Genomic DNA, 27,849 nt, shown 5'->3' with positions numbered 1-27,849 from the left:
GGGGCGGGGCATGCAAATTCTGTCTGCCAACTTGACATTGGCCTTTTTTCAAGTTCAGAGGTACGCTTGGCATCCCAGGAAGACCCCTTGTGTCACTTCATTCAACACAATGTCGAGTGAGGGACAGAAGGGGAACTATCTACATTTCCTACCTGTGCTTATACTGTATGGTATTGCCCTGTAAACATAAGGGCAAAGGCTTATGACATGAACAACAAACATAATGTCACTTGATAAATACCCATATACTTGAAAACAGTGACCAAATCAAGTACTAGGAAATGCAACCCAGGGTATATTATAATACATGTATCCTGTTTAATTGTTTTATACAACATCTATAATATCCCTACCATGGAAAAACAAGTTTTTCCTGCTCTAATATGTGGCTCCACCCTGTATATATGAAACTGTCAACTCTCTCACAACAGCAACCCACTCCTTGCTCGATCTGAATCTTTCCTGCTTTGTGACAAAAGACATCCAGGAAAAAATGAAACTCAATCGGATTTTTATATTATTCATTCTGTTATTGCTTGGAATTTTATTCTATGGGTATGTAAATATTATTATTTCTCTCTCTCTCTCTCTCTCTCTCTCTCTCTCTCTCTCTCTCTCTCTCTCTCTCTCTATATATATATATATATATATATATATATATATATATATATGTAGCTGGGATGCTCTTGTCTTTGTTGTTTGGATATGACAATAATGCAGGATTAATGTAAACTCTTAATTGAGTGTCCCTAGAGGAACAGAGTTGGTCCACACACACACACACACACACACACACACATGTTGTGTTTCCATGTTTTATGGGGACTTTCCATAGACATAATGGTTTTTATACTGTACAAACTTTATATTCTATCCCCTAAACCTAACCCTACCCCTAAACCTAACCCTCACAGAAAACTTTCTGCATTTTTACATTTTCAAAAAACATAATTTAGTATGATTTATAAGCTGTTTTCCTCATGGGGACCGACAAAATGTCCCCACAAGGTCAAAAATTTCGGGTTTTACTATCCTTATGGGGACATTTGGTCCCCACAAAGTGATAAATACATGCTCACACATACACACACACACACACACACACACACACACACACACACACACACACACACAGTTGTGTTTCCATGTTTTATGGGGACTTTCCATAGACATAATGGTTTTTATACTGTACAAACTTTATATTCTATCCCCTAAACCTAACCCTACCCCTAAACCTAACCCTCACAGAAAACTTTCTGCATTTTTACATTTTAAAAAAACATAATTTAGTATGATTTATAAGCTGTTTTCCTCATGGGGACCGACAAAATGTCCCCACAAGGTCAAAAATTTCGGGTTTTACTATCCTTATGGGGACATTTGGTACCCACAAAGTGATAAATACATGCTCACACACACACACACACACACACACACACACACACACACACACACACACAACATATATATATATATATATATATATATATATATATATATATATATATATATATATATATATATATATATATATAAAATAAAAACAGATTTTATTAAAAAATAATTGTAGACATACTGTATATGGTAAATGTGTTTTATTGCTTTCAATGTTGTCAAGTAATTTTTATCTGTAAACTGCTTTTCACAACACACATCGTTTCAAAGCAACTTTACAAGAAAACATGTATTAACAAAAACAAAATACAAAAAAGTGTGATATCTATAATGCTTACAGTGATCATTCTGTAGTTTGATTAAATATGATTGTAAAATGTGTATAGAAATTAAATAAATAATAATTGTATCTAGAACCCCTGTGAGGAAGCTTAAGGCGACTGTGACAAGTAACACAAAACTAAAACAAAACCTCACATTGGGGGCGAGTTTCTCTCTGGCTAAACAGCATGAATATACCTCCGTGAAGTTGGCACCCCATATAATTAAATGATCACCAAAACCATTTCATTCGTTTGTGCTGATTTGTGCCGCATAAAATAACGTTTGTGCTGTTTGGTTTTTGAGAGATAAGCATTCTTTTTCGGGCGTGGTGACGTCATTCTCCACCCCATGTTGTCTAAATCGCGCCAAACCGGTGTCATTCGTTTGTGCTCGATTTGTGCTGGTTAGTGCTTGCTCAGTGCAAGTTTCTTACTGTTGCTGTCATTGCTATTTATTTTTGAATATTTTAACAGTTTGATCATTGCAGTAAATTCAAGCTTCAAATCCAAATCACACATGCCCTGTATTTGTGAGTGTGGTAAAGTTAGTTTTATGTTTGACATTCGCGACAATTCCCATTAAACTCTCCGTGCAAATCACATTTTCAAGCCAAACCAACCTGGACATGCATGAATATGTTTTCTTTGCCTAGCAAAAAGCTGAATAAAAAACAAATCGATTCTTTTCCCATATCGATTTTATTAGCCCTATAAATCATTTAAACAATTTAACCATTTGATATTATGACATCACAAAAAATACGAAATGTTCTTAAAACATTTAAAGTTTTTAAAATATATTATACTCAATTAATATAGAAAATAAATTAAATTAAATAATTAAAAATACAAAATATAATATAAAAAATAATATAATAAAAAGTAAGTCTTGTGCTGTATAAAGAATAATATTACAGTTGGTTTCATGTCTCTAGGTCAAACGGTCATTGAGTTAATGGAGTTAGAATATTATAAACATTTACACTACTATATTTATTTGAACACATATAGAATGTAAATTGAAAGGGATATTTTTAAGAACATTTCGTATTTTTTGTGATGTCATAATATCAAATGGTTAAATTGTTTAAATGATTTATAGGGCTAATAAAATCGATATGGAATAAAAATCTTTTTTTTTATTCAAGTACGTGTCACGTGACTTTCCGTTGACGCAAGGGTAATTGTCTCTTCGGCTATTTTCACTTCCCAATGAAACGGCCATGCGTAGAAGCACATAAAGTACAAATATATAGTGAAAACTGGTTTAAATCTAGAATATAATACAATAATAATTTCCATTACTCTTCTTTCTCAATTGTTACCTCATTCTTAGAAACATTTTTGTGAGAATTTTTTACAACGTCCATAAATATTATACTGTATATGCATTTTAATTCAATATTTATTAGCATAACTTATAATAAACTGTTAACCCTTACTGTAGTTAATAGGGTAAATAACTTACAGTAAGTATGGCCAGAAAATTACTACATTGCATCATGGACAATTTATGGTGTCACTTTTTACAGTAAATTACTGTAGATTATTTTAACTGAATAATTAGAGTAACAAGCTGTAATTACATCCACTCCCAGATAGTGTAAATCTCTGAGATGTCAGACTAAAATCTTTTAATCTGGAAAGCATCACATTGCGATTAACAGCTGCTATACATCTTAAACAGATTTGATTTACATCTCAAAGACATTGACATCTCAGACAAAACAAATAAAATCAGTCTCATAGATGTATTGCAGATGAGCAAATAACATAAAAAAAATATGTCTCAGATGTAAACCCACACACATCATAAAGATGTCTGGGGGGTGGGTGTTGAATTTAAAATGGGTGTTGCTATGGTTGGGCTTAGCATCCAGAGGACCCCCACCTATAATACATTTTGAAATATGTTACAATATATAATAAATAATACTATATACTACACCAATACCTTAAACATTAAAGCAATCGTACATGTAAAGAAAGGGCGTGGTGCTGACCATTTTTTCTTCTCTATGCCTGAATAGCACATATACACCCAGAGGTGCTGTGCAAGGTCAGGGAGGACTTGGAACAAGTCATTCTAGTGGCTCCCTATTGGCCCACTCGGACTTGGTTCTCAGATCTCGTACTCCTCCCGACAGCCCCTCCCTGGCAAATCCCCCTGAGGAAGGACCTTCTTTCTCAGGAACGGGGCACGCTCTGGCATCCGCACCCAGACCTCTGGAAACTCCACGTCTGGCCCCTGGATGGGATGCGGAAGATCTAGCACGCAGATCTTTAAATGTTCTGAGCAGCTCTTTGTCTGCTTTGGTGGACAGCGGAAAGGGAACGCTGTCTCCAAACAGAGGCTTTCCCACTGGGTAGTAGACGCCATTACGTTGGCCTATCGCACCCAAGCCGTGTCCCCCCCCCCCCCCCTTGCGGGTCCGAGCACACTCAACAAGAAGCGTTGCGTCCTCATGGGCACTGGCCAGGGGCACCTCCCTAGAAGACATATGCAGAGCAGCGGGTTGGGCAACACCCAATACCTTTGCGAGATTTCACAATCTCAGGGTTGAGTCGGTTTCATCCCGTGTTTTCTCTGGTCCGAGCCAGTAGAATTTGGTACATGCTGACAAACTGACCGGGTGGACCGCTTGCACATAGCGCACTTTCCCTCCGCTGAGGTAATACAGTGTGCCTTTACCCCAGGAGATCCCACAAACTCGGCTCCCTGGATGACTCCTCCCTAGCCCACTGGTCCACGAATTCGCCGACCAAGATGTGGACTTTTCCCCCTGTGCGTATTTTCCGTGGTACGGTCCCCTTGCGAGTGGACCCGTGTCTCCCTTGGGCAGTCCTCACGGACCCCCAGTCGCCATGTCCTCCCTCCCAATGAGGTAGGATCTACCACCGCACCATTCTCCACATGTGACCTAAAAGCCCATGTGATGTATTTCACCACTCTTTACCTCCCCCAATCTGGGCAGGTGTGGTCTCCGCAGGGTCTTTCCCCCCTGAAAGAATAGGAAAACTGGGAAAGATCGCCTTCCCCGAGAGCGTATGATAGCGTTAAGATGGCCCCAGCTGCTTTATCTCTATGCGAGAAACATAGAGAGAGAATGCGCCCATGCTTGGCACGTCGCATTGCTGAACTAAGGCACTGTTGCGGCCGAACCTCATTGTCGGCTCCTCAGAAAAATGCATTTTCCTCCCTTTATACCCATATGTCTGGGGGCGGGACATGCAAATTCTGTCTGCCAATTTCTCATTGGCCTTTTCTCATAGATCAGAGATGCAAAAGGCTCTAAAGAGAGACCCCTAGTGTCGCTTCTTTGACACAAGGTCTCGTTCCCTCCATCAGGGAACGGAGGTTACATCCGTAACCTAGACGATTTTATTAATATCAGTATTGCAACTGAGGAGAAACTTAATACCGCCAAATTTTTTTTTAAATAAATTTGGCATAAAATACCACAATTTGTTATTAGATTTGATACAATTCTGAGTCAATTACATTTAAATCACCTTGATGAAATAGATTACCTAATACACCTCTATTTAAGTAATGTGGCCTATTATTCCAAATAAAATTATACATTTCTTATTAACTTGCCTAATAATTAACTTTGGAGCATCTAAAACCATTGCTGTATAAGCTAATTTTGAAACCATTCAGCCTTTGATAGAAATATTCTACCAGTCAAAGATAAATCTGTAATTAACTAAGCATTACATTTATTTTGTACTTTATCAATTAATGGAAAATAATTTAAATAAATTCTTTCCATTTGATTTTTACATATTTTGATCCCCAAATAAGAAACTTGGTTTTAACTGGTATGCCACACAATTCCAGCACACCATCAGGTATGTCTTTCAAAGGGAAAAATTCACATTATATTTAGAATTAAGCCCGAGACAAAATATATCTAAACACCTAAGTGCTGCATCTATTTCTCTGTCACTTCTCAAAAATATGGTTTTGTCATCTGCAAGCTGTGATCATTTTATTTCTTTGTCAGATATACAAATACCCTGAAATAGCTACTTTTTAACATGAATACACAACACTTGCATAACTAATAGAAATAAGAAAGGAGCTGCAGGATCTCCTTGTTTTACACCTCTAGAAATATAAAATCTGGGAGTTGTTCCAAAAGGTAATTTAATAGAAGTATTGCAATCGCTATACATTGTATGAATCGCTCTGATAAAGAATGCTGTGGACCATGCATCAAGAATGCATGGTCCACAGAGTCAAAGGCTTTATAATAATCAACAAATAATATATAACTTCATCCTGAATTAAGAAATTATAATCAATTAGGTCCAAAATTAGACAAATATTATTTCCAATATATGTGCCACGCATAAAACCTGATTGGCAGTCATCAATAATTGTATCCAGACAAAATTTCAACCTCTCTGCAAATATAGACAATAACAATTTAGCATCATTATTAATTAAAGATATGGGCCTCCAATTTTCAATATTAAGTAGGTCTTTGCATGATTTTGGAATAAGGGTTATTAAACTTTGAATCATTGTAGGCAACACTTTCTCAGCTTCCAATATTTCCGGAAAAACATGTAAAAGAAACACAGAAAGATCTTCCTGAAAGGTTTTATAAAATTTGGCAGTTAAACAGTCATTTCCCAGTGATTTATTATTCTTCAGTTTGGCAATATTTTTATGAATTTCATCCAATGTTATTTCCCTATCACAAACTGAATTTTTGTCTTTGTCTATTATAGTACAATTTATTTTAATATCATCCAAGAATGATTTTACATCTCCAATTCCTTCATCTTTTGTGTATAATTTTTTATAAAAGCTTGTTACAAATTGAGAGATCTCATTTAAATCAGTTGAAACTTGAGCAGTGATCAAAACAGTCCTGTAGCATAAAATCGTATTGGTTCGACCAGCACCGGATCGTTCTGAGTGTGGGTGCTTCCTGTTTCAGTTTCTGTCTGTAAGTGGGCAGAAGCAGAACAGAAGAGTGGTGCGATTTGCCAAATGGTGGGTGGGGGAGGGATTTGTAGCCATCCCAGAAGGGAGAGTAGCAATGGTCTCCTCGTGTGTTGAAACTGATGTGTTGGCAGTATTTCGGTGCTATTGACTTCACATGAGTATATTGCGATATTATCCGATCCTATGGTACAGAAACTATCGGAAACATCATGCCGACTTCACGTGAGATTATGTTGATTGAAACACACCACGTGTCATTCTTTTGTCAAATACTTCAATTAAATTAGTTAATTAAAACAGATTCTCAATTTTTATAATTACAATACTTAATTAGGCCTAAAATAGAATTTTAAGAAATGAATCAGCTACAGTACAAATGAAAACCAGAGGAATTCTGATTTTCTTTTATATTTTTGCCCTGTACACTATACATAACAGAATTAGAGGATATTTTCTGTACCGCCAATACATTCTTTAAGAAAAGATGCTCAGAATACAGAAAAATGTACTTGTTGTGTACAATGAAGTTTTCATAAAACAAAATACAAATATATTTCAAATATGAATTAAAACTCAAGCACACCCTCTGAAATAACTATTTTCTCTTGTCACATCTTGTTAATGATCAAACTGCATGTCAAATATAATAGTTAAAAGTCTTTAAATGGTGTAAAAAAAAAAAACATTTTAATTCATACATGTATTATAAATTAGCAGTTTTGCATTTAGTTGTGTCTTGTGCTCAACCCTGTTACCTAGCTTGATAAATTAAGGAGAAAAACAACAGGTCACATGATGAACAGAAAATGAAAGGGAGTGTTCACCCAAAAATGTTAATTATTTTGTCAGTTACCCACCCTCAAGTCTTATGTATCATATGATTATTCTTCAGCTGAACACAAATATTTTTAGAAGACTGTTTCAGCTCTGTTGGTTCATACAATACAAGTGAATTGTGGTCAGAACTTTGAAGCTGCAAAAATCAATTCATAAGACTCCAGTGGTTAAATCTATATCTTTAGAAATGATATTGTAACATAACGGTAGGCTGAGGACAAGACAAAGTATAGAACCCAAATTTTTATTACAGTGCTGATTTTCAAAACAAAACAAACAGAAATGACTTGACTAATCTATAAACTTGGACTTGACTCAGAAACAGAGTTACAACAAAACAATACTCCACAAGGGACTAATGCAAACAAGAGGGATTAAATACACTGACAAGGGAAACACATGACAAAGACAACCAATCACAAGACTAAACTAAGAACAAGATAACAAGACTACTAACACGTTAACAAGACAATAAACCAATGAGAACAAGATATATAAATATGAGGGAAACAGGATATCACATGACGAGACCAGGAATACACAGAACTACAAACTAAAAGTCTAAAAGTGGCCACTATGGCGGATGTCCCAATTGAAACTTATATAAGTGTGGGTGAGAAACAGATCAATATTTAAGTCCTTTTTTTTTTTACCATAAATCTCCACTTTCTCTTTCAATTTCTTCTTCTTTTGTTTTTGGTGATTCACATTCTTTGTTCATATCGCCACCTACTGTGCAAGGAGGATAATTTATGAAGAATTTAAATTAGCTGTTTATATAAATATATATAATTTTTATAATCAATATTATACCTGCATTCATGTACAATACAATTTTTAAAGATTATAGAGCAGCTGATGGAAACAGTCAAAGCTCCTTGGACTCAGTTGCATGATTTATTGTTTCACTTGTCTTTTTATAGACCAGTACATATATATATATATATATATATATATATATATATATATATATATATATATATATATATATATATATATATATATATATATCTCCACTTAGCGCTGCTGAAAAGCAGAGGCGCTATTGTGTCAGTTAATTGAAACAAAGTTTTAAATTATAGTTTTGAGATCCAGAAAACAATAGCTAAAACATCGTTTTTTAAGAGAGTGTTTTTGCACGTCAAAGTTGATTATGAGAAATGTACAATATAAGTTTCAATTTTCTAATTTCTAGAGGGAAGATTTAGTAAGAGTCAGCTGATCCCTTTGTCTTCTAACATTTACAGTACCTGCCATCTTGTAAATCAAAACTAGGTTAAAAATAGTAATTGCTGTGTTTGCTCGATAATCATAGCCACACTGCAAAGACAACAAAAGTGCCTTTAGCATCTTGCGACTCTCAGTCTTGTTTTACTGATCGCAGACTTTGTGTTTCACCTGGTATTGAGATGCGTTTTCATTGATCCGATCACAAATGTACTAGCGAGACACCTGGGCGTATCTTTTGACCACTTGTGTTTTGATTTAGAGGGGAACGTCTATGAATTCATGAGGACATACATCATTTATAATGTCTATGTATTGTTGAATGAAAAAATAAAAAAGTCAAATACAAAAAAAGCACTAAAAACCACCACACAGTTTCTTTTAATCATACGCAAACATAACATTAAGAGTAGAATTCTGAGTTATTTTAGTGCAGTACCTGTAAGTGAGCTTCTAATGTCCTTGTTTCTCATATCTGTGTACCTGTATGTTGATTTTAGACACACTGAAGAACTTGTGCATGTACATGCATTCGCTTTTTAAAATTGCTATGTTCGTACTGTTAATTCCCTTTTAAATCCGCACGTAACCAACAAAGTTTTAACTCTTGTTTTATTATGTGGCGCTCTGCTGCTGTGGCACTATGAGCCCAAAGTATGAATGTGTTTGAAGTAGAGTTTTTAATTTTTCTTAATCACAATTAACGCATTTCTTCTCAAAACAGTAGTGGAACTATGGCGGAACCTTTGCAAATGTGTCCATCCAGAGTCATTACACTGACAGACATGCCACAACTCACATGTAACAGCGATAGGAAAGGACCTGTTAATGCTATTCGCATGTACAAAACAAGCCCAGATTGGACTTTTGACAGAAGGCTCTTAACTTTATCATGAAAATGCAGAATGAGACCTTGTCTGCAGCACTTTATTTTTGTGGAGATTAAAGCCGTGGTTGACGCTGACATTGACGTGATTACGCAAATCATGAATGCGGCCAAGTGATTGCTGTAGGCACAGTTTCCTTGGTGAGTAATATTATGGAGGATGAGAGTTTAAGAGATTTAATGTCTCTTACAATGAATATGCAATCTATGGGAGGACTAGTTCTTTCAATTAGTCAAACTCCCTCTTAGACTTTAAGAAAAGTTTAATGGTCCTTGAATTGGTGCTATTTTAGTGCATTTCTACCTTTATACTCTGGAAGCTTTGTTTGGAAAATGTTAATAAAGCATTATATTGTTACATATTGACTGTGAAAAATGATGTGATTAATCGTGATTAATTTGTTTGAAGTGGACAAATCTCAAAACAGTTTGGACCTCATGGACCTCAAAGCTGTTTTTGGTGTAAATGGATCAGCCAAATTGCATCTTAAAATTACAATTACAAAATAAATTCATAAACTCGCACAGTTTGTTGTGATAATGTCAACAAACATAAAAGAATGGCTTGTGCACCTTTTTGCACTCATTTGCACTTAGTTGAAAAGGGGGAAAATGATATATAAAAAAAATGATAAAAATAATAGAGAATAGAACATGTGGGGTGATGTTTTATTTTATTTTCTAATTCACGTTTGTCTCCTGTTCCTACACCTTTCTCTCCTCGTGCACTCTCTATATTTAATTGGCTTTGGCTCATAGTCAGTCTCTCGAATCTAGATATCAAGAAGGTTTGTAGTATCTGTTGAAGTACACGCTACATAAAAGTTGGTTGTGAAAACTGAGACAGTTGGTGACTCAAAACATCAAACAAGACAAACAAGACAAACTTGAGTCGTGAAGTGTGCACTAGGCTTAAGGACATGTAACTGTCGCATAGGGACTATGGTTCAAATTTAGCTATTAAAGTTACAATATATATTGTGAATTTTCATTGAAAAATAAACAAATAAATAAACAAATCTCAGGAGATCAGCAGTTACAGAAATACTCAAACCAGCCCGTCTGGCACCAACAATCATGCCACGGTCAAAATCACAGAGATAAAATGTTTTCCCCAATTCTGATGGTTGACGTGAACAAATCTAAAACATTAACAAACAGCAATTAGGTCAATATACATATGCATGAAAGACAATTTTCCAACTCATTAGCAATGTTGTTTTAATTAAGTATTCTCTAAGTTGAATAATAATTAAATCAATTCACTGAATTGAGTAATCTTATAAAGTACATATTATAACTTCAGAATATATATGAATTATTTAATTAAACTTAAATGAGGACTATAAACTTAAAAAAAAAATTAGTAGGTCTAAACAAAATTAATATGTTACAAACAATACAGTGTGGTAAAAGGCAAAGCATCTGTTGTCTTTTGCATTAATTAAACACATTTAATATGGAGCAAACTTAAACATATTTCAATAATTTAAACCATTTGTTTGAATTCAACTTTTTTTAAAGTAAATTACTGTGCATTGGCCTTTGCTCATTTTCTCCATCCACCACCTCTATCGGGAACTTTTCATGTTTGTTGTGCAACCTGTCTTTCCACACCTTCATTCCATGAATTCTTGGTTTGGGAGTTTTTCTTCACTGTAAATAATAAAGTACAAGAAATACATAATAAAAGCAACATAGTCTAACTGAATGCAGACTTAATTATATCAAATATATTTAAAGGTAGGCCCATTTCTCATGTGTTGCCAACACCTCCATATTGTTTGATAGACTATTCACAATGCAAAGTCCAATGATTTAACAATAAGTGGCTGTATCCAGCATAAGTATTATTGAAATGTGCGTAACATCAAGTAACACTTGTATACACTTTTTCCCGATCATCATGGTTCAGAAACAATAATAGTTTAACAATGGTAACACTTACAATAAGGTTCCAATTGTTAACATTAGTTAACAACATTGGTTAAAATGAACTAACAATGAACAATACTTTTACAGCATTTAAGCATGTTAATTAAAACCTACTGTATACTAATACATTTGTAAGCATTAGTTAATGTACTATGAACTAACAATTAACAAATGATAACTAAATGCAGTAAAAATATATTGTTATTTTAGAATCAGAATGAGCTTTATTGCCAAGTGTTCTCACTTTTTTTTTTTTTGGTGATAAGAGAAACAAGTGCACACAGAACAGTACAGTGAGACACATAATATAAAAAAAGATAAGAGTATAAATAGACATAGAAATGATAGGACATATAATGTCGTATGTACATGTGGACGTAGTAATGTATGTGCAAGGTAAAGGTATGTACAGTTACTGAATTAAATATGTCAATTCACATATGTACATGAGATAAGTTTTTACATTATTGCACTATGGGGAAGTCCTGAGGCAGTTTAATTGTTCATGTGGAACATGGCCTGAGAGTAGAAACTGTTCTTGTGCCCGGATGTCCTGGTGCTCAGTGCTCTGTAGCGCCAGCCAAGGGCAGCAGTTCAAAAAGGGAGTGGGCAGGGTGTGTGGGGGTCACCAACAATCCTCTAAGCAGTCCTGACTGTCCTTCTGTCTGACTTGGTGGCTGAACTAAACCAGACAGTTATAGGTGTACACAGGACAAAATCAATGACGGCCGAGTCGAACTGTTCACACCCAAATCCTTTGGTCCAGTTAATCTTTTTTTGCAAGAAGCTGCAAAAGCCTCCCAATGATCCGTTACACAGCCTCTTCTGTTCAGATTATTTCTATTATTCGATTTTATACTTCCTGAAACAAAAAAATGGTATAAAACATTGTATTAACATGGTAAAATCAAAACTTGATCCGACACTGAATGCTCAAGCAGCCTAATTTACACTTAGAAAACTCCTAATGTTGCTATAACAATGCACTTACCAATTTACTTGAAGTGAAAATCAGTCCTCCTTTCCTGTTTAGTAAATTAAGCAATCACACGGTCATGCAGAACATCTTGTGTATTTAAATCCATAAGGATTTCTTTCTTAGTGGTGATGTAGCAGTGATGACAGTCGACTCCTCAGTAAGATCTCACACTTTTTGCTCTTGAATTACGTACATCACTTAAAGCGTGATTGCGTCATTCAAGGCCAGCTAGAAGGCCTCGACTGGGACATATCCTAAAGATCACACCCACCAAGAACAAATAAATCAATCAGATTTTCTGATGAATCTGACAATCTGACTTTAGTTGCACATTCTTTTGCACTGTTGAGGAATTCTGTAGAAATTCTGAAGGCTTCCATCAAACATTTACCCTGGCTCCCCACGTGTTCCGCATATCTGCCCCATTCTTCCCAGAAGTTCATAACGAACTGACAAATTCATGGGGTGCGCCCTATTTAGCTTGCTCGCACAGCGACTCCACTCTCCTCAAAGTGGACCATGGGGAATACAAAGAATATGCCCAATTACCCCCTGTGGAAGAGGCGGTAGCAGCACATCTCTGCCCAGTGAGTAGCAGGGCGTGAAAATCATGCACCATTCATCCTTCCAAGACGTGTCGACTGACATCCGCACTGGTTGGAAAAGCTTTCTCAGTGGCAGGCATAGCTGATTCAGCACTCCATGCGATAGCATTGCTCCAGGTTTTCCAAGCTAAGCTCCTCAAGCAAATGGACGAGCAAGACTACGAACCCAAGACATTCTAAGAGCTCCGCACTGCTACGGACTTAGCGCTGCGAGCCATGAATGTCACTGCACAGGCCACTGGTAAGTGAATTGGCAACCTAGTAGTTTTGGATCATCACATCTGGTTGACACTCATGAAAAGGTATGATGCTGAAAAAGCCGCTCTCTTTGATGCTCCAACCGGCCTTTTCAGCAGCTCTGTGGATAAATTTGCTGAGCGCTACGTCACAACTCGGTTTATGCCAAAACGGAGCAATACAACTAGCTTGCTCCCGCTCTGTCTTGGGCCAGCATCTGGCAACAAAAAAAACAAACACGCCAGCTTGTTCAGCATCGGTGTAAGTCACAGCCAAGCGACTGGTAAAGCCACACAAACTGAATCAGTGTGAGACCCGTGCCGAGGGGAATAAACTCCCCATGCAGCAGAGCACACCTCCCTTGTACACTGCCCTACAAAGGCAAAATACCTTAACTCGCTAGAGTGTGGAACTGAGAAAAATTACTTTAAAGTTTTTTAGTTGTCCAGCCAAATGTATTATAGGTAGGACACTGAAAATCTGGCAATTAGATGTTTTAGTAATGAAATCTATCTACATAAAAAAATCTTGAGCTCAAACTTGACTTTTGACCCCTATTTTGAAGTTACTGTACTCTGCCTTTGTATTGTCTGCAAAAAGTTAAGCCAAGACAAAAGGCAGTAACTTCCATATTATCACTATTTGGTTGCTGATCACCATTTACAAAATCATCATAATAACACCTGTATAAAATCTAGTGATCATTGAATTTATTTTGGATGACTTACAATTACTTATAGCCATGTACTTATTGCTATCCTGTGCTATGGTTGTATTCTGATGACATTTTGAATACATTACACATACCTCCATAAATGGTAAATGGTCTGCACTTATATTGCGCCTTTTTAAGCCTTAACGGTATTCAAAGCGCTTTACACTGTGACTCATTTACCCATTCACACACACACATTCATACACCAATGGCGGTAAACTTTGGCATGGTGGAGTCGTGTAGGCCAGGATTCGAACCACCAACCCTGCGATTAGTGGCCGACCCGCTCTATCAACTGAGCCACAGCCACCCCAATAGTGGTCTAAAGTTAAAAAAAAAAAATAATAATTATTAATAATTGAATGCAAAGATATAAAAAAATCATGTAAAAATTTAAAATGCATGTACAAGTAAGTTAACTTGGAATCCTGTTAATTTCTTGTAGTTTCATGGTGTTCTTACTCATCATCCTCCACAACATTGCTCACAGGCAGTGAACACCAGAAAGCCCTCCTGTTTGGGGGCATAAAATTACATAGATTTGGGTGGGCTCTAGTGCTGGCAGTTGTGCTGTGACTGGAGTGAGGGGAAACTCCATAAGAGCAACAAGGGTGGTGTCAGGTGTGTTGCATAACAGCTCATCGGAACCAAACACCAGGAAACTAATATCCAGACACCTATCAAGAACTGTCCATGTTTTTCATTTGGGTGCTGGATCACAATCAATATTTTGATCGGAAATAGAAAGCTTTTGTAACATTATAAATGTCTTTACTGTCACTTTTGATCAATATAATGCATTCTTGCTGAATAAAAGTATTAATTTCTTAAAAAAAAATAAAAAACTTACTGACCCCCAAATTTTTAACGGTAGTGTATAATGTTAACAAAGCTTTCTTTTTCAGATAATGTGGTTATTTTGAGCTTGTCTCGGGGGCGTTCACAATTTGCATTGATCATCTCAGCACATTACCTTATGAATAATGTCCTCTGTCCATTGGTGTGATCACATTACGGATATATCTGAGCCGGGAGAAACTGTACATTGCTGTGTTTCATACAGATTACATTGCAGGAGAATATTTGTTTGAAATTTGACTTGTTCTATTTAAAAGTAGATATTTAAGCTTTCTTTAGACATATGTTTCATGTTTGTGTGATAATTATTCACGGAGTTTCAGTTCATTTTAGTGACGTGTTTCAGAAATATGCTCATGTAGACAGAGACGTCGCACCCTGTTTATTTCCTTTATTGTGAATTTACACAAATAAAAGTAGACCCTTTATAGTTTCTAATGATGTCTTACACTTATCTGTATGCCCAAAAATTAGTGTTTTAAGTTGTTTCTGCTGTTATGAGGAAAAAATCCTGCAGGGTGCACCGGCCCGTCCACCGACCCCAGAGGTTTAAACGCGGTAGTAAAAACACTCAACAATATTTGTTTACTACACTTTTATTCAGGTGTCGTGTGTATCAATGATATATGTATGACAGTACACGGGCTACACCGTAATTTAACCGCGGCAAACTTTAATGTAAAAACAAAGGCAGACTACCGTAACTCCTTGCCGGCACAGTAACTTCATTTTGACGCACGGCTAAACAAAGGCAGATGACCCTAACTCAATTTGGCCATTCCAAAACAAAGTCAAAGAGCGGTAACTGGAGTTACAGGGTTATGCCTTGGTTTCTCCTGGGCTTTTGTAAGTTACTGTTAAGACAACCCATTAATTTCTCGGAAAAACAACAACATTGACTCAAGATACTTATCCACATGATAAAGGAGGTCTTGAAAATCTCAAAATATAAATAACTAATTTTCGACCAAAAACGAAGTTATGGCCTTTGTACGGCTGTACAGCTCTATGAAGCAGAATACAGAGCTTGCCGTTCCTTCTGGACCCATCCCGAAGAAGGATTTGATTGGAGTCAGATAAGGCCGTTCCCCACTTCCCCACTGCTCTTTGTCTGGACATAAATATTGTTGTTCAAAATGTTTTTGTGTCTCACATTCAAAGTCATGCAATAAAGAATGCAAAAATGAGTTGAGTGTTGGCTGCACCTCTTGCCCTACGGAGGTTTCTCCCACTAATCCAGGGCAAGGACGTCTTGATCCGTTCAGACAGCACCGCAACGGTAGTGTACATAAATCTCCAAGGTGGCGTGCGCTCTCGTCATATGTCACAACCCGCCATCTCCTCCTTGGGAGTCAGCCGCGTCTCAGGTCGCTGAGTGCCACTCATATCCCTGGCAACTGCAACACGATGGCAGGCATGTTTCGCCCAGCGGTCCAGCTGATATTGGACAAGGCACAGAGAGATCTATTTAACTCCCAAGAAAATCCCACTGCCTGCTCTGGTACTCCCTGACATGAGCTCCTCTCGGGACAGACATGCTGGCACACAGCTGGCCCCGGGGGCTGCGCAAGTACGCATTTCCCCCAGTGAGCCTTCTTGCACCGGTGCTGTTCAAGATCAGGGAGGATGAGGAACAGGTTATCCTGGTGGCCCCTTACTGGCTCACCCGGTCCTGGTTATCGGATCTTATGCTCCTCGCGACAGCACCTCCCTGGAAAATTCCCCTGAGGAAGGACCTTCTTTCTCAGGGACAGGGCACCCTCTGGCACCCGCACTCAGACCTCTGGAACCTCCACGTCTGGCCCCTGGACAGGATGCGAAAGATATAGTCGTAGACACGATCAACCGAGCCAGAGCTCCCTCCACCAGGCAACTTTACACCCTAAAGTGGCGCTTGTTCGCGAATTGGTGTTCTTCTCAAGCCGAAGACCCCCTGAGGTGCACAGTTTGGTCAGTGCTTTCATTCCTGCAGGAGAGGCTGGAGGGGAGGCTGTCCCCCTCCACCTTGAAGGTTTATGTAGATGCTATCGCAGCCCACCATGACGCAGTAGATGGCAAATCCCTAGGTAAGCATGACTTGATTATCAGGTTCCTGAATGCCGCCCGGAGACTGAACCCTACATGGTCTAGCCTGTTCCCCTCCTGGGATCTCTCTGTGGTCCTCTCGGGCCTTCAGAGACCCCCCTTCAAGGTGCTTGATTCAGTTGTACTCAAGGCCCTCTCCCTGAAGACGGCCCTCCTGATCGCGTTAGCTTCCATCAAGAGTGTTGGGGACCTGCATGCGTTCTCTGTCAGCGACACCTGCCTGGAGTTCGGTCCAGCGCATTCTCACGTTATCCTGAGTCCGCGACCGGGCTACGTGCCAAAGGTTCCTACGAACCCCATTCAGGGACCAGGTCGTGAGCCTGCAAGCAAGCTGCCCCGGGAGGAGGCAGACCCAGCCTTCTCGTTGCTGTGTCCGGTATGTGCTTTGCATATCTATTTGGACCGCACGCAGAGCTCTAGATGTTCTGAGCAGCTCTTTGTTTGCTTCGGCGGATGGCGGAAAAGTAACGCCATCTCCAAACAGAGGTTAGCTCATTGGGTCATTGATGCTATTTCCTTAGCTTATCAGACCCAGGCCATGCCCGCCCCCTTGTGGGTTCGAGCACACTCTACGAGAAGTGTGGCATCCTCGTGGGCACTGGCTCATGACATCTACTTAGCAGACATCTGCAGAGCAGTGGGCTGGGCAACACCCAATACCTTTGCCAGATTTTACAGTCTCAGGGTTGAGTCTGTCTCGTCCCATGTTTTGTCAGGTCCGAGCCGGTAGAACTCGGTAATGCGGCACAACCGACCTGGTGTTCCTCTTGCACACAGCGCCCTTCACCAAGTTGATCCAGTGCGCCTTCTATCCCAGGTTAGCCACTAAGCGTCGCTCCCTGGATGTTCTCCTCCCTAGCCCTCTGGCCGGTGAATTCAGCAGAGCAATTCACGGCCAGACCAACTACGGGTCACAGGTGCTCTGTACTGGGGTCTGTCTCCACGTGCTTAGTTCTCTTTACAGGCAAACTTCCCGTGTCGGCAGACCCGCGTTTCCCTTGGGCAGCCCCAAAATTTACGCAACTAATCGCACCATAATAAGGAAGATTCCTGAGAAATGCAAGCTTGTAGTACCACCTGTTTATTCCAGAGGGCAGTAAGTGAAATTTCAGCTGTATGAGCAACGCACAGTTTATACAGTGAAGAAAACAAACCACAACACAGACATGCGCTACGTTCTTGCATTTAAAACACTTGAAGGAGCGCAAATGCAAACTAAGGGATCTCAAGATGTGTTTAAAGATTGAGCATTAAACTATATTTAACTTGAAACAGTGAACTAAACATTTTATGCGTATGATGCAATGCACCCGAGACACTACACAAGCATGTCTGACGTAGGTGTAAATTGACGGGTCCTTAAACAAGCCCTCATAATAAATCTCCAACTGATTGACAAATTCACTTGTGTTGCTGTGAACTGTAGGCCAATGATTGATTTATGATCAAAAATATGGTAGTAAATAATACATTGTATTGTCTTATCAATGATCAACTCTTCTGCTACAAGAATGTTATATATATATATATTATTTTTAAATATTTAAAGATAACTATGTATAATTATATATTGATATAAATATGTATAATCTTTATATATTGAATTATATTTATATGAGGGGCTTTCTCAGCAAATATTTGCACTGGTGGGGCTCATTGTCAAGACTAGCAGTAAATAGATTTTTTTCTCTCAACACAATAATGTGAAATTGAGCTGGAAAGGCCAGTACTCAATTTACAGCGCAAACTCAATTTAGCATTTTTGTGCCCTTGTCGGGCAAAACGGGAAGGGTATGGCACCTGAAAGGTCGTTCCAAATGAAATAAAATTTTTTTTTTAAATGTCATGAAGGACCCTAACTCAGGACTGTTAGGGAAAGGTACACTCATACAGTAATGCCATGCTCCCTTCAGAGTGCTAACATCAAGAGCTCTGTTGTGAGTGAGTAGAGCATAGGAATGATCACTTTGAATGGAATTCGCCCTTGATCACGACACCGTTTTAGCATTTCTTCCTTGAGTTACTTCTGCATTTAATGTTGATGGGGAAAATAGTTTTCTGTGCTTTATTGCAACCAGTTACAGTGGTTTTGATATCCGGGCAGGCCCGGCACCAGGATGTTGTAACTTGAGGGAGCATTTTAATTCCAAGGGGGTGGGGTAAGGATATCTCTGCATAAATCTTTGACATGCAAAGACACGAATGAATCCACTTCTTGCTCCTTCAGTTACAATGCCTATAAAAACTGTATGTGACACACACACACACAAAATAGGCATAATTATAATTTTGCGCACATGACAGAAAGCAGCCAGTACCATAAACATTTAGCTTACCATTAGAAGAGTTGTTATATGTATAAATGTTTTCCATCTGAAAGAACTTCATTAAGTTAAACAAATGACAAAAAAATGCAAAGTAATCTCATCAGTAATCAAAATTATTTTTGAATGTAACTGTATTAGCTGGGATAGGCTCCAGCCCCCCGCGACCCTGTACACAGGATAAGCGGTTGACGATGGATGGATGGATGGATGGATGTAACTGTATTCTAATTACCTATGATTTAAATTGCAACTTTAGTGGAATACAGTTACTTACATTTTGTATTTTAAATAAGTAATCCCATAACATGTATTTTGTTACATCACAACCCTGGATTCTTGAGTGTTTTGTTGTTCTTCTATGTACTGAATTATCACTTTTGTGCTTTGCCTTTAAGAAGATATACATGTTTGTAAGACGTATAAGGGAAAGGAGGAGGCGAGAACCGGCTTGGTAATATAAATAATAGATTAATGATAAACTGAACCAAAAACACACAGAGCAGCTTCCTGTAATTCTCTCTCTCTCTCTGGAACTGCCGTCTCCCCAGCCACATTTATCCCTCGCGCACCCACATCAGGCTGATTGGGGACTGGGCATGCATTGTTCCAGCCCTCCTCCACTCTACAATGTCCTGTGCTGATTTTGTGGAAAAATCTGGAAATGTTGTGGACTGAGAAATAGTACCACACACATATTCAATAAACAAAGATGCAATTCTACTTAGGATTGTCACCCATCCATAAAATATGGGATTGTCCCTTATCTAATCAATACAGGATGTGATTTGTCCCATATTTAAGCTGGTCCAATGGTGGCACCACAAAATCATTCAAGATCTTTAATTTAACCTTGATATTTGTTGGAAATTGTGCCTACAGTAAGTATGGAACCATCTGAAAAAGTCGTCACATTGTGCTAAAGGACCATATTTAGGTCCAGCACCACAGGGCTGTGTGCTGAGTCCAATCCTCTACTCCCTCTTCACTCTCGACTTCATACCTTGAGAGCATCCTGAGCAGCTGCATCACTGCCTGGTTTGGGACTTGCACCGTTTTGGACCGCAAAGCCCTGCAGAGGATAGTGAGGACAGCTGAGAAGATCATTGGGGTCTCTCTTCCCTCCATCAAAGACATTTACAAAAAACACTGTATCCGCAAAGCAACCAGCATTGTGGACGACCCCACACACCCCTCACACAAACTCTTTACCCTCCTCCCGTCTGGCAAGAGGTACCGAAGCATTCAGGCCCTCACGGCCAGACTGTGTAACAGTTTCTTCCCCCAAGCCATCAGACTCCTCAATACTCAGAGACTGGTTTGACACACACACGTGTCCTGAGTTGCACTTTAATAACTGTCACTTTATAACTGTCTGCTACCTCAATAACTGCTATGTGCATAGAACATTATCTCATAGTATGTTATGTTTACATTTTTAGAAACTGTCATCTTTTTGCACTACTGAGTACTGGTCGGCGCTGCACTGTCTATTGTCCTGTTCATTGTCAGTAATTTGTTGTACTGTCCTGTACTTTTTGCACATGTTTGCACATGCACTTTATATAGGTATATATAGGTAGTTTATATAGGTATTTTATTTCGTTGTGTAGTCTCATGTGGTCCTGTGTTGGTCCTTTGTTGTTTTTATGTAGCACCATGGTCCTGGAGGAACGTTGTCTCGTTTTTGCTGTGTACTGTACTAACTGTATATGGTTGAAACGACAATAAAAACCACTTGACTTGACTTGACTTGACCTGAGCATGGCTCCAACAAGTTTGCAACAAGGGTGGGGTACAGCACCTGGTAGTGTTGTGTGCCAACAACAATCATACACTCAACACCCAGAATACCATGGAACTGATTGTGAAATGGACAGGAAACACACACACTCCCATCTACATTGATGGGGATGAAGTGGAGTGTTTGACAAGCTACAAGTTCCTGGGTATCCATATCTCTGAGGATCTCATTTATATATTTATACCTCATTCTGTACAATGCACCTTCAATTTATGCTTCCTCATTTGCAACGTATACTGTATTATAGACATTTGCATTCAGCTGGTCTCTGCTTCTCTACATCATAACTTTGCACTCCAAAAAACCCATATTGTGTATACTTACATATTTTTGTATATATATATATATATCTATATATATATATGTATATTTTATATATACATATTGCTATTTGCACTTCTGGTTACATGCTAACTGCATTTCATTGGCTCTGTATTTGTATTTTACACAATGACAATAAATTTGAATCTAATCTAATCTGAAAACTTCAACCAGCAGCACTGAGAATGAGTGAACAATCACATATCTATCATATAAGGTCTCTGCTTATGGATTTATTCTGTTCCTTTACCTCACAGGGCATCTTACCTGGGTTACATACAAGAGAGGTGAGTTTGTTACAACTACACATATCATCTTAACAAACCCACAATTACCAACCACAAAGAATAACTATCCATTTGAGAATGATGCGATGCTGAACATTTTTCTTGTTGCTGTTTTTTTAGTTACAGAAAACTACAAATACAGATAACAGATCCAAGCATCAAGACAGTATTGATGTAATTAATATACACATACATGAACTCTCTTTTCAACATACAAACATGTGCACACACTCATGTACAAATTAATACAAACAACACAAGGCTAACAATACTGTAAGTAAGAGTCATATTATGTTTTTTTTATCAGGACAGAGGAGCACAAGGACTTTGGATTGCGATCATCACCAGGGTGTGTAAGACTTCATACATTTCATTTTGTTGTAATAGTACTTATCATTTTACATAACTTTCCTGTAACATAGATTTAAGATCAGTCAATTGTGATTTCAAACTTTTTTAAATCAAGTGCATTCCCTCATCCAATGAGTTGCCGAGAGCTGACACCTCACAGTTATAAGTAGTTAAAGATGAATTGTGTACTACCTTTTTTAAAATAGTTTCTCCTATTCCAGTTTAATGTGCAGATATAAGGCATCTTTCATTTATAACTGTAAGTAAACTTGGTTGACTTCTCCTGAAAAAGGTAAACACTGTGGCTTAGTTGAATTATCAAAACATTGCTATTTGTTTGAACATCCCGAGCAACCCAACACAGAAAAATAGTTCAATCAATGGTGTGAGTTTAGGGCAGGACTAATGGAAGACAAGGGAAGTACTCTGGGAAACCTGTTTGAATACAGCAATTACTGTACGTTTGGTTCTGTGGTTTATGCAGAAATTACTTCACCTTTAAAGATGACTACTGCTCTTGGAAGAAATAAAAACATTTTTACATTTGTATTGTTCATAATATAGCTGTGCTTCCAAAAGCTGATAAACAGTGAGAGGTTAGTATTGACCTTGCCTCCTCACTTCCAGAACTTCAGGTAGTAGTTTAAATCTGCATCAACTCCTATGTCCATAAAAAACATTTAATAATAATTAGGGCTGTCAATCGATAACATTTTTAAATCTAATTAATTACATGTTGTTCCGATTAATTAATCGTGATTAATCGTATACTTGCTAAGAAAGCCCCTCATATAACAATAATTCAATATATAAAGATTATACATATTAATATCAATATATAATTATACATAGTTATCTTTAAATATATATATATATATATATATATATATATATATATATATATATATATATATATATATATAAAATAAATAATAATAATATATATATGTATATAAAAATATTCAGATAATTAAACTGCATTACATTCTTGTGGCAGAAGAGTTAATCATTAATAAGACAATACAAAAAGCGGCTTTAGAATACAATGTATTATTTACAACCGTATTATTGATCATAAGTCAATCATTGGCATACAGTTCACAGCAAGTGAATTTGGCAATCAGTTGTAGATGTTTTATGAGGGCTTGTTTAAGAGCCCGTCAATGTACACCTGCGTTAGACATGCTTGTGTAGCGTCTCGGGTTTGTTGAGTCATAAACATAAAATGTTTAGGTCACTGTGTCAAGTTAAATATAGTTTAATACTCAATCTTTAAACACATCTTGAGATCCCTTAGTTCGCATTTGCGCTCCTTCAAGTGTTTTGAACGCAAGAACGTAGCGCATGTCTGTGTTGTTCTGCCTACGAAAGTGTTTTCTTCACTGTATAAACTGTGTGTTGCTCATACAGCTGAAATTTCACTTACTGCCCTCTAGAGTAAACAGGTGGTACTACAAGCTTGCATTTCTCAGGAATCCTCTTTATTATGGTCCGTGGGCATGCGATTAATTGCGTTAATTATTTTAACGTGTTATTTCTTGTCAAATGAATCTCACTGAATTAACGCGTTAAATCGACAGCCCCTAATAATAATAGTAAGGATTAATTAATATAGCTCATTTCCAGAGCTCAAGGGCACTTAGAATTTTCTAACTTTAGTGAAGTTTAAATAAAATATTAACTTTTGTATAGTTTAAAGGTGCACTCAGTAACTTTTGTCTTTGTGTTATCTTGGACTTACACTGATACTTAGCGGCTTGGATCATGGTGTGTTTCTCACGTGCCTGCATGTGGGCTGTCTCGCTGAATATACTCTTGTAAATAATATAATGTGATTCCAAATATTCTGTTATATTTTTATATATATTTAATATGGAATAAATAAAATTGTTAATAATAAAAGAAAATAGTAAGAGATCAACAAGTTTCAGGGGAGGAGCAGAATACATTAAGAATATTTTTTTGTTTTACAGGTTTTTGTACAGTCAGCCCAGCCTCCTGGAGGGGTGAGTATTATGTGCTTACAAGGCCAGTAAAACTGGATCTAAAAAAGGTTGCTAATGCAGTTTCTATTGATGGGTGCAATGATTACAGCTGTGTGTGTGCGTGTGTGTGTGTGTGTGTTTAAAGCAGTCGTACAGATGTTGTTTCTATAACACCGTGGTTGGCTCCAATTATTTGGGAAGGATCCTTTGATTCCACTCTAATAGACTCTATTTACAAACAACAAAATATCACCATAGCGACCACAGTCTTCGCTTTGGGAAAGTGAGTGCAACATTACACCTCTCTTTCAATCCTTATCTTCATTCCCTCTCTTTTGTATTTATTGCCCCCATAAGACAGTATATTCTGAGGAATTGTGAATTATTCTTGTGTTAGGGGGTTGACAAAATCATGTCAATGCACTAAAACTTCATACCTCCATGTTATCGAATCCAAATCTGGGTGATTTTGCAATCTAATAAATTTGGCAATTTCAGCTATAAATTGATTTTGTATCTTTAGTATAGATATCCAGTAAATCTACTGTACATCTAGTTACTTACTACTAAGTACTAAGTGCTAGAACAGAAATCTAAAAACCTGTATATTTCAAATATTTGATCAACCCATTTGTTGTTTGTTACCCAGAAATTATAATGGGTAGAATTGATAAATATACTGAAATACCACCCCTGTTTTTTTCCTCTAGATACACACGTTTTCTTAAAGAATTTCTGGAGTCAGCAGAGCAACATTATTTTGTTGGATTTCGAGTGCGTTATTACCTGTTTACAGATCAACCAGAAGAGGTTCCTGAAATAAAGTTGGGTGAAGAACGTTATCTTACGATACTGAAGGTCCCAAGTTTGGACAGATGGCAAGACATCAGTATGGGCAGGATGGAAATATTGGAAAAACTAACCAAGAGCGAAGTGGCCAATGAGGCAGACTACATTTTCTGCCTTGATGTGGACACAAAGTTCTATGGCCCCTGGGGTGTGGAGACTTTAGGTCGTCTAGTAGCTGTGATACACCCTTGGTTCTATGATTATCCACGGGACCAATTCACATATGAACGTAGGCCAGAGTCACAAGCATTCATTCCAGTTGGGGAAGGGGATTATTATTACACTGCTGCTGCTTTTGGTGGCTTATTCAAAGAAGTTCATGAACTCACCAAATACTGCCGTGAACGCCAGAGCATTGATGCATCTAAGGCCATTGAGGCATTATGGCACGATGAGTCTCACTTGAACAAGTACTTACTTTATAATAAACCCAGTAAGCTGCTCTCACCTGAATATCTGTGGCGGGACATCAGTAGCAGCACCAGACATGTGAAAGTCATTCGCTTATCTCACGTAGCTAAAAATAATGTGGAGGTTCGCCCAAATGCATAGCAACTTTCGCCAATGACATTAAATAGCCACGTGGACATGTTGTGTGACCTCACATGCCTGAAATGCATTGTGAATCTCGGATATATCAACGGGTAAAACTGATAACAGGGAAGGCACAGAAATATTATAAAGACATTCATGTGGACAATTATGTTATGAAGTACCAAGAACCGAATCTGCCTTGAATAGACAAACATGCTAAATTGTTTTGTAACTGTTTTCTTTGTGTATTATTTTTCAATTCATCGTGCAACTAAAACCACTCTGAATTTCTTCCTCTTGGTTTTATGCATTTGATTTAGCCTGCCTTTAAATTTTATGAGTTTCTTTTTTATTTAATTTTTCATGTCCTTCTTTATAAATAATCTGGGATCTGCTGGGTTTCTAGCTGTTATAGTCATATGAAGGATGTATGTGTAAAATGAAGGGTTTATTTTGAGGAACTTCAGGGAGGGAATCCTTTTTAATCACTCTGGTTTTTGGAATTAAACTACATTAAACAAACAAGTAATATTTAAAACAATAAACCTCATGAGCTTTTGTTGTTTGTTCTTTTGACACTTTCTTTGAATAATAAGGAAATTACTCCTATAAAGAGAAAGATTTCAGTCCCATATGGCTTTCTTTCTTCTGTGAAACAAAAAATTTGATGTTTGGTAAAATGTCAGCCTCAGTCAATCTTTCACTTTCATTGAATCTTTTTTTCCCTCCATACAATGAAAGTGAATGGTGATGACTGAGTCAAAAACATGTTTTCCACAAAAGAACGAAAAACAGACAGGTTTGGAACAACATAAGGGCAAGGAGGGGCAGTATAGGGTCAGTTGATATTCAGACCTCCATGGATACCTATGGGGTCATGAGATGAAATATCGAATTCTAATACAGTTTATAATTTTTTTATATAATGTTTTAATGTTTTTAAATGTTTCATCAGTGGGGTGTAATTTATAAAGTAAATCTTTAAATATTACTGAAACTAAAAGGTCACACTTACCTTTTTTCTCAGCTTCAGATACGCTCAAAGATCAGAAGTTGATTTTAAAAAGACACAATTTTTATCCCTTCGTAGTTTAGAAGAAGAAGTTTTATTTAAATAGCACTATTAACAAAGCTCAAGGTCGCTTTACAATAAGTACATACAGAAAATACATTGCATAACATGATAAATTATACAAGATACATATAAATAAAAATAAGTTTACTTATAGTGTACTGCAAATAGATTCATTTTCAGCTGGGTCTTGGAAGTGGATATAGAGGAAATATTACGAAGAGTAAGGGGTAATACGTTCCATAGCTTAGGAGCAACAACACAAAATTACCTTCCACTTACAGTGGACAATCAAGATCAAGGAGCAAACAAAAGATAAAGTTCAGAAGATCTAAAATACAGAGTAGGCAAATAAGGTGAAGTAGATCAGACAAAAAAAAACCAGGGCTAGTCTGCAACAGGTAGCCAGTGGAGAACATGCAGAAGAGGGGTAATGTGGGCAGAGCCCCTTGTGAAGGTGAGGTGAGGACTCATGCAGCTGCATTTTGGACATACTGTGGTCTTGCAATTTGATGTATTTTTTTATTTTATTTTATTTTTTTTTTTTGGTGAGCCAAGAAATTAGAAGATAATGGCAAACATTGTCAAACAAAGAATGTTTGTAGACAAAGATTAGATAGACAGGAGTGTAAGGCTATGCCAAGTGAACTGTAACCCAGCACATCCACATGGAACAACAAGACACTGGAAAAACAATGCTCAAATTCTCTCACAAGTAAAGTCAAGTAAGATATATGTGAACATGTAACAAAGAAAACCATGAAAACAAATAATGTAACTAGGCATACTTGACATCATTTAAGAGTTCTCTGTGTGACATCCATGTCTTTCCCATGTTGATAAAACTAATGGTAACAAAGTTATAAGATCTCTGCCAAATACTGTTTAATTTTGGTGGTCTAGCCCCCTCCTTTCGTGTATGTTAATAAGGTTAATCCCCAGGAAGAACCCATTCACACACAAATTCTCAAGAAGCTCAGGCAATCTGCATTCAGATCTCACATGCTTTACAATTGCATGTAGTTTTTTCAATTGCTAGGTATGTTTCTTTGAATTGTCTTTTATTTTTAGGAATGTTTATTTATTCTGATCATACTCACTAAAATCAGTTGGGTTAAAAATGACCCAACACATAGCCCAATGGTGGGTTGATATAGCACTGACCCATTGTTGGGTTATTTTAACCCAATGCATTGGGTAGCATGTTTTATCCAATAAATTGGGTTATAAAATAACTAATTTGTTGGGTTTTATTTTTGGGACGGCCAAAATGTTGC

The 27,849-nt window shown here is 37.5% G+C and overlaps 1 protein-coding gene across 2 annotated transcripts; it reads left to right on the top strand.

Annotated features, from left to right (window-relative positions):
• Positions 1–420: 420 nt before the first annotated feature.
• On the top strand, positions 421–27,849 carry LOC127618733 (histo-blood group ABO system transferase 1-like). 2 transcript variants are annotated; one of them, XM_052091349.1, is made up of 7 exons: positions 421–555; positions 21,752–21,781; positions 21,902–21,955; positions 22,089–22,130; positions 24,106–24,138; positions 24,266–24,400; positions 24,828–27,849. In XM_052091349.1, the coding sequence occupies exons 1-7, from the start codon at positions 494–496 to the stop codon at positions 25,516–25,518; spliced, it is 1,047 nt and encodes a 348-aa protein (XP_051947309.1). In that variant the 5' UTR covers positions 421–493; the 3' UTR covers positions 25,519–27,849. The 2 variants fall into 2 exon arrangements, with proteins under 2 accessions (XP_051947309.1, XP_051947308.1); XM_052091348.1 differs by having other exon boundaries at positions 24,263–24,400.

Source organism: Xyrauchen texanus, chromosome 25 (assembly GCF_025860055.1).
Source record: "Xyrauchen texanus isolate HMW12.3.18 chromosome 25, RBS_HiC_50CHRs, whole genome shotgun sequence".
NCBI classification, from domain to species: domain Eukaryota; kingdom Metazoa; phylum Chordata; class Actinopteri; order Cypriniformes; family Catostomidae; genus Xyrauchen; species Xyrauchen texanus.
Note: the sequence above shows the minus strand (reverse complement) of the source record. Positions and strands in the feature narration are given on the sequence as shown.